Raw genomic sequence first — 14,924 nt, 5'->3', positions numbered from 1 at the left:
AACCTCCTTCATCTCCTATTTAAAATTCTTACACTCTCTTTCTTCTCTTCTTTGTTCCTTCCCTTTTCTTTCTTCACTGCTTCCATTTTCACTCACCGACAGTTAGAAACAAAAACATTTCTCCCTGCCCGATTCTCTTTTTTGTTTCCATGCCATTCCACTCGTTCAACCTATTTCCCTGCTTTTGTTTTGCTTTTGTTTTTCATATCAGTGCGGTTCAGTCGATCTGAAGACTCTTCAAAGCCCAATTTGAGCATGCATAGAAAAAAGAAAAGAAAAGAAAAGCCATCTTTCCTACTGCTTTCATTTCATTTCACGTCCTCTGTTTCTCTCTCAAGGTTCTTGTTTTTGTGCCTTGAGTCACACACAAGACAGCGAAGGTCTCATGAAGGTGGCCCCGTCATGTGTCTGCGTCTCAATATTCCAGGATGTTGTTTTGCCTTTATGGTTCACAGTATTGATTCACTTTGCCTACATCCTCCGACTTGCGCACACACACACACACACACACACACACACACACACACACACACACACACACACACACACACACACACACACTCACATACAATCACACACACAGCAGCAGCAGCAGCAGCAGGGTTTTGACTGCCTGAGCTGTTTGTGAAGCATAGCAGCAGGTTGTTGAGAACCGCAAATGCCTCATTATGTAAGATGTGTTTACCAGATGCCAGTCTACAGTTTCATTTGTCCTCTGACTCGCTTCTCTCTCTCTTTCTTTTATCTCTTTTTGTTGAAATCCATCCACCTTATCATGTCTCACACACGTTCAAGTATCGGAGTGAATGAGTCTGTTTTTTAAGGGATATTTAGCAAAGGAGGCTGTATTATGACAAACAACATCAGCAAACTTTAATGAAAGAAATGAAAGATATAAACAGTGTCTGAAAAAAAGTGATATTACATTTAAAAAAACTAAAAGAAATCGGTCGTAAGACGAGAATGACAAGGAGTAATTTAAAGTACAATGATAATTTATCATAGTGAAGCTAAATACAGCAATATAAAATTAAAATCAGGCATGTTGACGGTAGAAAGATAGCATCATCATTTTTCACAGTGTTGACATTGTTTCTGTTTATTTTGTGTATTTAAGATTGGAAGCCAAAATTCAGTCCCTATGAAACACTTGAAATCAAATTACTTTTAATTCATAGAGAAAAATAAATAAAAAATATTTGTTTTAATCTCTCTAACCGTTGTCCTTCTCTTCTTCCTGTCTTGTATCCAGCCCAAGCAGCGCACCTCTCTGTCTTCGTCCCTGGATGTCCAGAGGCCAGTGAACCACAGCTGCGAGCCCAGCGAAGTGAGCTCGTCCCTGGGCTACGCCAGCTTCAGCACCAGCCCACCTGCCAGCCCTCCGCTCAGCCCCAACCAGGAGGACTCTGCAGGCTCCAACGACGACTGTCAGCTCACAGGTAAGGTTTTCGGTATGGAGGGTGGGAGAGCGATGAGAGTTAAATGCCATCTCTCAGCCAGACATGACAGTGAGCGTCGGCCCTGCTGAAGTACACACCGAGCTCCTGACCTTTGACCTCCCTGTAGAGGAGGATCAGCACAAACACAAATATCACGTTATAAAAAATGCTTGTCAGGTCTCTTTACTTTGTCTGCTGTGCAAACACCGAGCAAAGAAATGAAAGACTAGAAGACTTGAATATTACAGGGATGCAATAAGAATATTTTTTTTGATGAACCAGTTAATAATCTGTTGGGTGAAGTGAGTTAATCCAGCATAGAAAAATCTCTCATGTATATAAGCCTGCTGGTGACTTGGAGAGTGGTTGGGTTATGTCGGTCGCATTCAGTTGTGGCATCAATAATGCATGAAGCACATGTTTACTCCAGAAGTCAATATATTGAGTGTCTGTATACTGTCCGTGGCCTTGTGCTACATTCATTTATTTACTTTTTATTTGACCATTATAAGGTAGTGCTGATGATAAAGCCTTCTTATTGGTTTTGCATTTGTTGCCTCAGCGCAGCTGTTGTTTAAACTCTCTCAGCCTGCAAACCAGATGAAACTTAAATCCTCTTGCCTTAGGTCCCAAGAAATTGAAATCATATTTCTCCTCCTGTCATACTTGAGATGAGAGCCAAGAGGCAAACACCTCAGAGACTTAACAACAGATCTTAGAAAAAGAGCTGCTGGTTCTCAGTCGGACTGTGGACGGAGCGCAGAGCACACCATGAAAACTGCAACATTTCTGTCAATAAAAACTTAGAGATATGATTCAAACTTGCGCTGAAACTGACCGAAAAATGTGGAATAATCAGCTCCCAGTGCTATGTTAGCTCCACCTGTTCAAATCCAAGGCTGAAACAAGCAGCGAGAATAATTCTTCAGTTCTTTATTTTGACCTTTAAATTAATTCATGTGGATGTGGCACAGGTATGGCTGCACTACATGATTTATTAACGGCAGACCTGCTGGTTTGAGTGGATGCAAACCAGAACTTTCAGGGGAAAACTGAAACCAGATCTCTCTCTCTCTCTCAAAGAAACATCAGCAAAAGATGCTCTCTTAGTCCTGTAGGGCGTCTCTTTTACTGTCAGACCGGATGAAACACTGTTAGTTTCATCTAATGACATCCCCCCGCTGAGTTTAAAAGTTTCCCCTCCGAAAGGAATATTCCATGTGACGAACGAGGTGTTTTCTCATAAGAGGCTCAGGTCTCAAATCTGCACACACGCACATTTCAGGTATTTTATTTACGCTGACATTACGTATAAGGAATATAAATACTAAATGAAGATTTGCCTGACAAATGTTTTAACACCCTGTTTGCCAACATTTTACGCCCCGTGTTAAAAAAATAATTTAGCATGTTGTCACTTTGGGAACCACTGGTTCAAACCTTTTGTATCATTCGCTAGTCGCTCACTTCATGTGTCACCATAGAGACGAGATTCCTCGTTGTCATGGCGAAGCGGTGGCCTTGGCGATAGTTTGCCGGTGTGACGCGGTCGCGAATACTTCCTTCTCTCACCTGGGTTTCGGTCCAACTGTCCTCACGCCCGCTGCTATCAGACACCGACAGAAGAGGCAAAGCAGGGGGAAGTCGACCAGACGGGAGGTGTGTGTGTGTGTGTGTGTGTGTGTGTGTGTGTGTGTGTGTGTGTGTGTGTGTGTGTGTCTCTGTTTCATCCAGGAGCAGTTCAGAGGCCCAGCTAGACTTTGATCTGTGTAGTGCACACTCATTATCAATCCACAGGTGCACACACACACACACACACGAAAAACTGAATAAGATCATCTACTATTCTCATTGAAGCATTTCTGTAGTCTTTACATATCCAGAGTGTGTTATTTCCATCTTGAACCTACATACGAGTGTTGCTTCTGACACTGATGTATGACTGATGTCTTCTGAGGGAGTAATTATTGATCACAGGGTTGCAAAGCTCTCGTTTCTACTTTAAACTGTAAAAAAAACAAAACTTGAGCTTAATTTGCTGTGTGTCAAAGTGCTTGTCATCAAAGCCACAAGTGCGATCTTGGCGGGAGTAGACAGGCTGCGATAAACGTGGCTCAAAGAAATCCAGCGCACCGACAATTTATGTGTTTATCATCGTCTGTCACGCACGTGCATTATAATGTCAGCTGTGTTTTAATTTCTTTCTCCACAGTAAGCCTACTTGAGCTTGATTGAGCTGCCATAATTGGTCAGCATGGCGCTCACAAACGAGACATTGCTAGTGGACGAGATACACAAAAAGGTTCGTTAGCAGCAGTCAGATTAAAATCGTCTGCCTTTTTAAAAATGAATTCCAGCAAAATCTGGAAATGAGTTAAGTTAATTAAGTTTGATTCTGGTCTTCAGTGCTCATGTGCAGTGATCGGTGGTTCAGTTTAAAGGTTAAAAAGATGCTTTGGACTTTTCTTAAAATGTTGCTCATGTTTGCAAAGTGCATCTTTGTTTTCATCGCAGTAACAACCTGCAGATTATTATTTTAATCCTCGCTTGGATTTGCTTTAATTCACTCCACCGGTGCATTATAATTTGCAACATTTGAAAAGATCCTGTGATATTTTCTTGAGTAAAAATGTGACTGCTGACGTAAACATACTGCAACTCGAGGCACCGGAGGAAAGATTGAGCTCTGTCGTCAGGTACTTACTCACAAAAGTTATAAAGCACTTAACACCACGTGCATGAAAACGCATTATCTAAGCACTACCCTGCTTTATAGGTACAGTTTGTAATGTATTTTTAATATGTGTACATCTATTTCTTCCTCTCTCTCTCTCTCTCTCTCTCTCTCTCTCTCTCTCTCTCTCTCTTTCTCTATATGTCTCCCTCCCTCGCTCTCCTCGCCTGGAGCTCCAACACCAGGAATAGATTGGCACCCATTTATATTTCCATTTAATTTTTTCTGTATTTTTTTTTCCTCCTCTTCCTCCTCCTCCTCCTCCTCCTTCTTCCTCTGCTACTCTGCTCATCCCTCCTGCTCTCTCTCTCTCTCTCTCTCTACTTATTAGCTTTATAAGGCCCATTGTGGGGTTGCCATGGTAACAAGTGGCTTACACTGAGAGAGAGGGAGAGAGAGAGAGAGAGAGAGAGAATGAGAGAAAGGAGGAGTGTATATATGTATGTGGATGCAGAAGGCAAAGAGTCACAGAATTCAAAGGATGCCAATGAAGAAGAGAGTGGGTGAGGGAGAGAGAGAGGGAATCGGAGTCTAGCGTTGCAGGGGGGGGGAGGAGGAGCAGCGAGGAGGGGGAGGAGGAAGAGGAGGAGGTGATGGGGGGGGTATGGAAAGAATGAAATGTGAGATTTCAGGGGGTTGGAGAGAGAAATGAGGACAAGAAAGTGAAAGGAAGACTCTTTTTCTCCCTCCTGTAACACCATAAAAGGTCTTTCCTTCCTTTCCTCTCTGTATCTGTCTCTCTCCGTCTTATTCATCTCGTTTTCTTCCTAAAAAAATAAAAAATAACCATTGTTTGACACCAGCCTAACATTTATACAATATATCTTCGGCCCTGCAGCAGAGCATGCAGGTGTCAGCCACCTGCGTGGGCAGTTGGATTAAAAAAAAAAAAAGAAAGAGAGAGGGCCTATTTATAACCCGATCCATCACCGGTGCTGCTGTTGATGCCACGGAACTACAGTTTATGTAATGTTGGACATTGCTGGAGAAAGATATTCCCTCAGTGCCCTTGGTGCAGAGTGCAATGCAGTGTTATGCAAAAGCAGTGCAAGTGTTGACGCAGTTTGTCCTCCATGAATTATGCAGTGCCCCCTGCGACAAGTCGGTAACAAACGGGCACAAATCTGCACGTCTGTATTTATTCATCTGGAGGCTGTTAAGTCGCTGAAGGACTGGCTGGCTGCTTATACTGTACACACCGTAATGTAAATGCAAGCACAGAACTGACTCATAATGAACTATTGTAGAGTTCATGTTCACTCTGTGTTTGTGTTTATGTAATTTAAAGGGAAATCTCAGTGTTTGTAATTCTCACCTTTTTGTTGATTATGACTATCGGTCATAATAGCAATTAAAGCCGCACTAGAAAAAGCTTCTGTTGCTGCAGATGATCTTTATGAAGTCCCTGTAGCTGTCGTAGGAAACTTTGTACAGCTGTAACTATAGTCTCTACTCATGTTTGCAGCTTCTTCTTTCGTGCACACACACGTTAAATCAAAAGCAAGCCACAGCCATACACTACTGTGAATACAACAGGAAATCTAGCCAAGAAATGGATCGTGTATGATGTGTAGTTTGCTACTTACTTACCAGCTACAGGGATTTCCAGAGGACTACTCAGCGGCTTTAGTTGTGGTCAGACACTTAGAAGTCCTTGGACTTATCTACATCATTCTTGCCATAGTCTACATTTTCCAAATTTCTACATCAGGCAGTGAGCGCCTGAGTGAAGTTTATTTTTTTGCATTTAAAGCAGTAAAGCTGTTTCCCTGAGAGTCTCTCGCTTACTCTCACCTTATGAAATACTTTAAAACGCTGTGTTTGCTCGCAATTGAGCAAGTTTCCGGGCGTCTAAATGAACAAAAGAAAATGAAATCCTCTAGAGTTGTCTGTGATCAGCGGTGAAAGAAAAAAACAAAGGACTTCAAATTCTCTTCATCATGCAAACAGCCTCACAAGGGGCACGACTGATCGATGAGCTCTAACAGTTAATGAGCTGTAAATGGCAAAGCGATCAACTGCTCTCCAAGTGTGTGTTTGTGAGCGCAGCACCAGCTGTGTGTTTACCTGAAAGGGTTAAGTTCATTAAATTTCTCTCTCGTTGCTTAATTCACTGTTTTGTTCTCAAATATCACACACACTCCACTCACACCTTGACATCAACTCACAACTACGGGCACATTCGTCCACACAAATGCACAAAGGGACTGTCAGCCTGCCGGGCTTGATCATTAAATCATGCTGAACGTCAGCAGCGCCTTTTGATACTCACGCACGCATATTTGATTTTCTATCCCCACCTTTAGCTCTGTCCTGTGCTCTTTGTTATTATATTTGAAGCCATTTCCTTTTCTATGTGTCCGTGCCAGCACAGCATAAGGCTTAATGACATAAACCTGCTATTATCGGTCACTGATATTGAATTATAATCATAGCTTAACAGAATCTAGCACATGTTTTTTTTTCGCCCTCACATTTTGCACCTGAAGCAGAAAAAGCAGTGGTGCTATCTCTCTGCTTCTATGAAATGACAGGATTTTTTTTCCCCCTGCTGTTCTACCCAGGTTGAATGTGCTGAATGTGTGCCCCCCTGTCGTGTGGCAGAAGGCAGATGTGATGAAATTATAGCTTTTTCTCTCCGCGGTTTTTCACTCGGGTTTGAGAGGGGATCAATCAAGGATAAAAAGCTGCTACGTTTAAAATTTGATGCATGCAGGTAGGAGGAGGTAGAGAACGTTTAGCCTTTTTCTTGCGTATGCTTGTGCACTGGAGTTTTTAAGGGACACCTGTACAATCTAATGCAGTCTAATACAAAGTCTTGCAATCTTTAAGCTTCTAATATTTAAACTCTGAAGTAAAATTTACTTCAGAGTGGGTTCACAGTCTTGCCCCCTTTGGACATTAGCAGTTAAATGTCCTCTCCAAATTGTACCACCCTCAGAGATGAAGCTGTAATTAACAGCACAGTTTCATTAATGAGAAGACTTTCTTGTTGCTTTTATCATTTAGTTTTTCCACTTCAGGCAGTTGTGCTAACAAGACAGACTTAAGATTGAAAGGCTTCATCCGTGGTGTGTGTTTTAATATCTGGGCGATGCAAATTTACTTTTTTTTAGTAGGGATGGTGGACGGTCCACCACTTTTTCAACAACTTTCCAATGAACTACCATGAAAGTTTGTAATCATTCCTGCAGGATGAATCCTAATAACTTGATTCATCTTCTGACTGTGCATCTGTCATGTCAGAGTTATAGTTTGTCTGCAAAACTAAAGACCCTCAGCTTTTCTATGTTATCATTCTAACACTTTAACACTGAGATGGGGAACACGGTGAACGTCACACCTGCTCAGCATCAGCATTTCAGCATCGTCATGGTGAACATGCTGTTAGCATTCAAGCTCCAAGCACCGCTGTGCCAAAAAAGTACAGCCTCATAGAGAGCCGCCACAGCATGGCTGTAGGTGACGGTGACTCATGTTTGGAAGGTTCTGAACACAAAAGGAGGCTCGCACAGATGCACAGGCTCGGTTCAAAATAAAACAGCAAGCAGCAGGATTCAGTCAGATGCAGAGAGGAGCTCATCTTGCTGTTGATCACATACGGAATATAAGACCTGACTGTACAGGATAAAGTGCAGATATGCAGAGACTTGACTGCTTTAAAAAGCTGCACTTCATTCTTATACAATCCTTGCCGTTTTGTGTTGATAATTTAAGAAAGCAGCATAATTTTACTGTATTCTGCAAAGTGACACATAGATGATTCTGTTTGTTCTCACATTAAAAAGTTCATTTTTGAATGTTTTAAACTAAAATTCTTACATAAACCTCCTCTAACCCTTATCTTTTTCCTCTTTATCTAACATATTTTGCAATGAAATCAATTTAAATCCCTCTTGTAACTAGACCTTGTATTCCCTTTCACTGAAATACGTCATCCCAGAAGAGAAAGATGCTTTGCTCCTGTCTCTATCTGGTTTGCTGGCTCTGAAAACACTACATGGGTAATGATGGAAATGAGTTCAGGACGTTCTGTCTCTGCTAATGTGTTGCATTTCATAAATATCTTTTCAAAAAAAAAATAATAATAATATCAGCCCCGAACATGCCATTTTGCTTTGAGGTGATTCATGGCTGAGATGTTACTATTGCTGCAAACACAGACACACATGTAGCACACATACTCATCCTCAGTGGTGACCTCATATCACGTTTAACTCTCACTGCCTCACACACACACACACACACACACACACACACACACACACACACACACACACACACACACACACTAGAAACTGCCATCACTCCCAACTTCCAACCGGAGAAAAATGGGTTACTGTGGGAGACGAGCCAGTTGCTGTGGCAATACACTCCGCGTAGTCGACTCAGGAATGAAAGTGTGAATTCAATATGTGCAGACCGGCTCCTCGCTGCCTTAAGGCTGGGTTTGGATACACACAGGCTATCAGACATGAAGTGATGCTCTCAGAGGGGAGTCGTATCTCTCACAAGGGGGGGAGCAGAGTTAAGACTGACCCGTTTGCACCTGTTAGTGTGACGCTCACTCTGTTGACAGACCCGAGGCTAAGTTTCAGCATCCACAGCCAATCACAAATAAAAAAAAGGTGATGACAGGGGGAACTGTTCTTCATCTGGAGGAGTTTTTACTCAGCAAGAAAATTAATTGGGGACAAGTAGGTCCACGGATTATAGACAGTGTTTTTGCGTTAATGGCAAATAACCGAATTTATTAACAGTGCAAACTGAGTACACAGTTAGCATTCACCAACAGTTGGTAACCTGACTCTTCTGCCTGACCTTGTTTTTGTTTTTTTTGGCTTAACCCAAAATAAAAAACAAGTTTTTCTACTTCCATTTATCAGCCTGTAAAAGTCTGATCAGTTTAAATCATTTAATATATTTATTGCACTTTTTTCTATTTGGAAACAATGGATGTGAATAATTAGTCAATATTTCTGTAGGATTATGTACATATAGAATGTGTGTAATCTTTGTTTACTGTGACTTCTTAAAGAGATGTGACCCCTGATCACACATTGCTTACGGTATGTTCATGAGCTGTGAGCAGCCAGGGCTTCAGGGTTTCACAAGGATAAAGCAAAGGTTAGAGGGAAACGAACAAATTGTTTCGTTTCGTCATCTCACAACCTCTCCGATTTTTCTTGCCGGGGTCCAGTGCTTTAAACAGTTAATGTATAAATCACACTTAAATATTGGATGCAAAGCTGCTGATGAGGGTTTAACATAAATGAAACGTCCTTCCTCCAGTGCTACTTTAAGGCAGCACTTCTACGACTCTCACAAGCAATTCATTCGCCTTAATGCTTTCTCGAATCAGCGATCCAGACTTCAAATCATTTCCTGCCATCATCAATCCAGGCACGGCCCACCTTGAATCCTACAGTACCATCTTGATGTGGATTTGGCATAGCCTAGCACTCACCTATCCTTAGCGTATCACCTGAGGGAGCTGATAATAATTTATCCAAGTCCATGGTGCTTAGGAAACAGGGCTCAGTCTTAAATCTCTGGGATGACTGACAGCTCGGATATTACTCTGTAGTTTTTAATAACAGTCAGTGCGGCGCCACAAGAGACCGAGCAATGAACACGGTGTTATCAGATGTTTGGATCATCTCCTAGCCCCTACTGCCACTACACACACTGCCACACACACACACACGGAGGAAGAGAGCCAATACCAGATACTGTGTATGCTTTTATAGAGTTTGTGTGTCTGCCTGCATTCACCTTCTCCCAGTTCATTATAGTCATTTACCACAAAAACGAGGGAAGCGTTAAAGGCAGCGCAAGTTTATTTGTATTGCACCTCTCAACAACAAAGTGCTTTACATAGGACGTAAATGCATTAAGAAAAGATACAAAAGAAATCCAATATAAAGAGTAAAACTAAATAAATTGGTTATAGATTTGGCTAAAATAGAACAAGACAAATGAAAGTGCAGCTACAGTGCAAGATATGAATACGTTGTCTTAAATCTAACCTAATAAAATGCAGTGGTAAACAAAGCACTGATTTAAAGGTACTGAGATTTAGAGCACAGCTCAGGTTTTCTGGAAGTTTGTTCCAGATGAGTGGTTCATAAAAACTGAATGCTACCTCTCTAAATATAGTTTGGATCCTGAGGACATTTAGCAGACCTGTCTGAGATGATCTGAGAGGTCTGGACAGTTCATGGCAGAGCAACTGGTCAGACATGTATTTGGGCCATAAACTATTCAGTTTATCAACCAACAGTATTGTTTTTAAGTTTGACACACTGGAAGACATAGTGCAAAAATCTGAGAATTGAAGTGATGACTCTTCTGTTCTTAGTAAAGACTCTGAATCAGCTACAGCCATTAACCTTTTAGAGAAACGCTGTAAAGGTAGTGTTACAGTAGTTAAGCCTACTGAATATCTATTTTTCTAAATCCTGCTGAGATATACGCCCTTTATATACATGTATCCTCTTGTTATATAGTGATAGTAGGCTGAAGTAGAAGCATGTAGGTGTTGAACAGAAGAGGCCCGAGAAAATAGCCTTGGGGAACTCCATGAGTCATTTTTCTGGGTAATTATAATCAACGCAAAGTAGCATGTTTCTCAAATAGGATTCAAACCAGTTTAGTACTGTGCAAGAAAGTCCCACCTAGTCCTCCAGTCTGTCTAGAAATATGTTGTGTGCAACCACGACGAATGCTGCACTCAAATGCAATAATACCAAGACAAGAAGTTGATGTCATTCTAGACCTGAACAAGAGAAGTCTTTGTGCTGTGGTGTGGTCGAAATCTCGACTGGAAAACATCACAACAGTTCTTTGGTGCCAAAAAAGATTGTACTCCAAAATGTGAAGCTTGATATGGGCTTGTAATTATTTATTAGGGAGTTGTCTAGAGTTTTCTTTTTTTGTGAGTTTTCAGAGCCTGCAGTGAGAAAGAATAGAGAAGTGTTGATTATTTGCTGAAGACATCATGGAGTAAAAAACACTTTTAATAAAGCAGCAAGAGCTGATAGTACAAATTGTGTGTATTGGTTTAAGTGGACACAAGTCTGTCTTTATTTCATAACAGAAATAACAGATTTCTTTTTGTGCCACCTGTGTTCAGCTTTTTTTAAGCCTTTGATGACCTTACTGGCTTTATAAGTCTCGTCAACTGGTTGGGGTGGAGGCAGGTGATGTTGTGGTGATGAATCTAATACCAGTGTTTAACCAGCGAATCCTATAGGTGGCAAAACAGTGAAGAAGGGAGAGGAGGAATAAGGAGATTGATCATGCTGACATCGATGCTGTGATGTTTTTGTCTTTGTGGCGCCAAGGCTGCTTCGTGTCGGGGAGAATCATCTGGTCTGGTCGATGGATGTCGCAGACTAAACAAAAATGGTCCTCTAACTTTAGATCTGCTTGAGACACTGAGACTTGTTGTTACAGTGTTTTTTTAAAATGGGAATTTAAATAAATTCATGACTGTGAAAGTCAACAATCCCAACTTTTAGTGGACTGCAGTGCTACTGTGTGGATGACAAATCAAGCCATACTCCCGTCTCACCATTTTCCTTTCCCTCCCGTTTTGACATATAACCTCCAGCTCTGTATCTCCACTCTTTCATTTCTCTCCCTCCATCAGTCAATCCATCATCCTGTCACTCACACTTTTCTCCAGCCACTTTCCTGAGCTCTCATTCGCTTCTCTGTCTCTCCCTTTCTGCCTGTCACTCAATGTTACATGCTCCGCGCCCGCCCCCTCACTTTCTCTCGGCCTCGCTACCATTCGTCAGGCCGCCTTCTTTTCACTTTTGCTCTATTGCTACAGCCTCTCCATAACTCTTTTGTCCTTTCATTAAACTGTTTTCTATTCAGTGAGATAGTCTTCTTCACCATCTATCTCCCTGTTGTCCACTCCCATCTCTCCCCCTATCTCATCATTCACCTTTTCACCCTCCTCCCCCCCCGGGTCCTTTTCCCCTCTGCTTCTTCCTGCTGTTGTCCTGAACACTGGGCAAGAAATCACTGATGCAGCAACATTTATTAATGAGCAATTATACAGGTCTTTAAATCTTGCAGCATGTGTGTTCTGGATTTAGATACTGTATGAACTGCTTCATTTAGAACTGAGACGCCTTATTTGCAACTCTGAAATTAAATCTTCTGCGAAGTGATTGCTTGCATGCCAAATGGAGAAGAGCTTTTACTTTAGCTGGGTAAAAACTGTGTCTCAATGCAATATAACATACTAAGTCTAAGAAGGTTATTATGATGTGCTCATAGTGGAAAGTGAGAAACTCAAGTACATTCAGATAGTCTGTTTGGTTTTTGGGGTCTGCCGTTGCTCGATACTATTGTCTCGCGCTGGATTGAACAAAGAAACGAGGAGCTGCTCGCAGCTGCAAAACAAACAAATCACAGATGGTGGTGAGGCATCTGGAGGAAAGAAAGAAAAAAGGTTTAAAAATGCCGTGACGTTTAATCAGCAGTGGTATTCCAAAGTCATAGATTGATTTCTGTGTGTGTCACAGCAGGGTAAGCACAAGTGTGACTAATAATGTTGATTATTACCGCGTTCCTTTTAGGTGCACGAGTTCCAGGTCGTTGATACTGTGCATGCAAGCTCACTGTCAAGGTATACAGTAAAAGATAGAATGGAGAGAATGGAGGTGGGACACAAAACAAATGTTTGTATCCTAAATACTTTGTTGTAGGAATTTAGTTTGTATTGTAGATCGTGTACGATTCAAATTTTCCGACAAATTCCTCAAAATAAACGACAAAATAAATATGTATGTCCACGTCCTTTATAATGACACAAAAGTGTTTTACTTCAGGCAAAAAAGTAGTTTTAAAATTATAGAAAAGTACTTAGTTAATTATGCAAACTTCATCATCATGTTGACTGAAATGGGAAATGAACAGCAGTCTGCAGAGCAAAGACTTTTTCCTTTTGCTCCCATCATAATTACTGCAGTCACTGCAGGCCTTCGTCAAGTCAACAGAAAGTTGTGTCGTTTTGGGCCAGTTGCATAAACCACTGTTATTTTATGTAGCAGAAACTTGTGCTGACAGATGCCAGTCAAACTGCGACTCTGGAGTGCCGACTGCCAATTAAACCGACAGAGATGGGAGAATATTCAGATTCAATATGTGTTTATTTAAAAATACTTTTTATAGCTAATTTATTCTCCTCTTCTGTAGTTAATGCATTTAAAGCAAAAAATGTGCAACTTTTGAAACTGGTGTTTACAAGTTAGTTTGGATCTATGAAATATCAAAGTTGCACAATAACACAAGCAAACTAACCGATTAAGGCAGCAGCAACTCTGTGTTCTGCAAGATAAAATTACTGTTTTTGTAAATGGAGTCTGGTGGTTTTGAATAGAGTGGTACAATGGCTGTGTCTGGTTAAACAAAAAGGATGCAACTCTTTAACAAAGATTGATTGCTGTAGACTGTAATGTTGTCGGACACTTATAATTACAAAAACAAGAATTGTTGTGCAATAGCCTAGAACGATTACATTGTAGCGCAGCGTGTATTGTGTGACTGCCGACTGCAGCTCACTCGCTCAATACTCAACTCATTTCAAGAACTGTTCTCCCCATTAGTTACGTAGACACAGAAACTTGGGAAAATGTGGTCCAGGTTGAAAAATACCAAAGTTCCCCTTCATATTTCCCCCAGGACTATTTTTTCTATAATGAATGAGAGTAATGGAGAATAGATTGTGTTTAGATACATTGAATAAAAGCTCAATCTCAGATCTATTTCTCTCCCTCCCACTCTCTTCTTCTCTGCATATCTTCCACCGATAGGTGAGTGGTGGGAGGACGTACACAGCTGAAGGTTTAGCCTCTCACAGTTAAGGAAGTGTTGGCTTCACACACACTCATTCAGTCAATCGATGATATAAACTGATAAATCAATTTTTACCTTTGTTGAGGCGCAATTAGGAGATGATTACAGAAAGACACTCATTGATCTTTAACTATTAAAGAGTTATTTGTATACCTTAACACTGAGACACACTTGTCTCCATTTGCTGCACAAACATCACTGCGGTTGTTTGTCTCGTGATGAACACAACCTATCGAAATACCATATCAGTCTCTGGGCTGAGCTGCTGCATGCCACAACTTGTGTGTGTATGTGTTGCGTGTTGCGTGTGCATAGCAGTTCCGCAATAAAAATGCAGGTATGCGGCGTGATGCGGCTGCTGTTTCACCATCTCATTCTTAGACATTTGCTGCATTTCAGCAGACGCAGGATAGTGAGTTACTATAAATGTGTACAGTACGTACAGTACGGTGTAATTGTTCCTTAGTTTGACCTGATATTACCTTGGATGCCCAGGTAAGAAACACACACACACACACACACACATGCTTATACACTCAGGCACACACACAGGACATTTATTGAGGCGAAGCTGCAGAGAAATGGCTCAGTAACGAAGGTTAAAACAACACACAAAGGAAAAGACTATTGATTGTTTTCAGGGGAAGAAGAAGAGAAACAAGACTTTCCTGCTTGAGCTGAGCCAAATTACGCTCCTGCAGTGTTATCCATCCTGTAATTTGGCAGACACAAGTTGTCAGCACGTCAATAACACCTCGTGTTATTTCTCTATTTGTACCTGAAAAAAGTTTTTTTCAGAAAACTTCTGCTCTCTCCTCAAACCTTTCTTTTTGCACCCGGCTTATATCATCTCTATCTCTGCCTCCGTTTCTTTT

At 41.3% G+C, this 14,924-nt stretch overlaps 1 protein-coding gene across 5 annotated transcripts in view; it reads left to right on the top strand.

The window, feature by feature from the left end:
- The window catches only part of anks1b (ankyrin repeat and sterile alpha motif domain containing 1B), a 214,512-nt gene that overhangs the window by 142,448 nt on the left and 57,140 nt on the right, over nt 1-14,924 (top strand). For all 5 annotated transcript variants that reach the window (XM_019273148.2, XM_010738620.3, XM_019273146.2 and 2 more), the window contains one exon: nt 1,253-1,439. In XM_019273148.2, coding sequence (XP_019128693.2) covers nt 1,253-1,439 — 187 coding nt within the window. The remainder of the gene's footprint in view (nt 1-1,252; nt 1,440-14,924) is intronic.

This window comes from Larimichthys crocea, chromosome XX (genome assembly GCF_000972845.2).
Source record: "Larimichthys crocea isolate SSNF chromosome XX, L_crocea_2.0, whole genome shotgun sequence".
Classification (NCBI taxonomy): domain Eukaryota; kingdom Metazoa; phylum Chordata; class Actinopteri; family Sciaenidae; genus Larimichthys; species Larimichthys crocea.
Note: the sequence above shows the minus strand (reverse complement) of the source record. Positions and strands in the feature narration are given on the sequence as shown.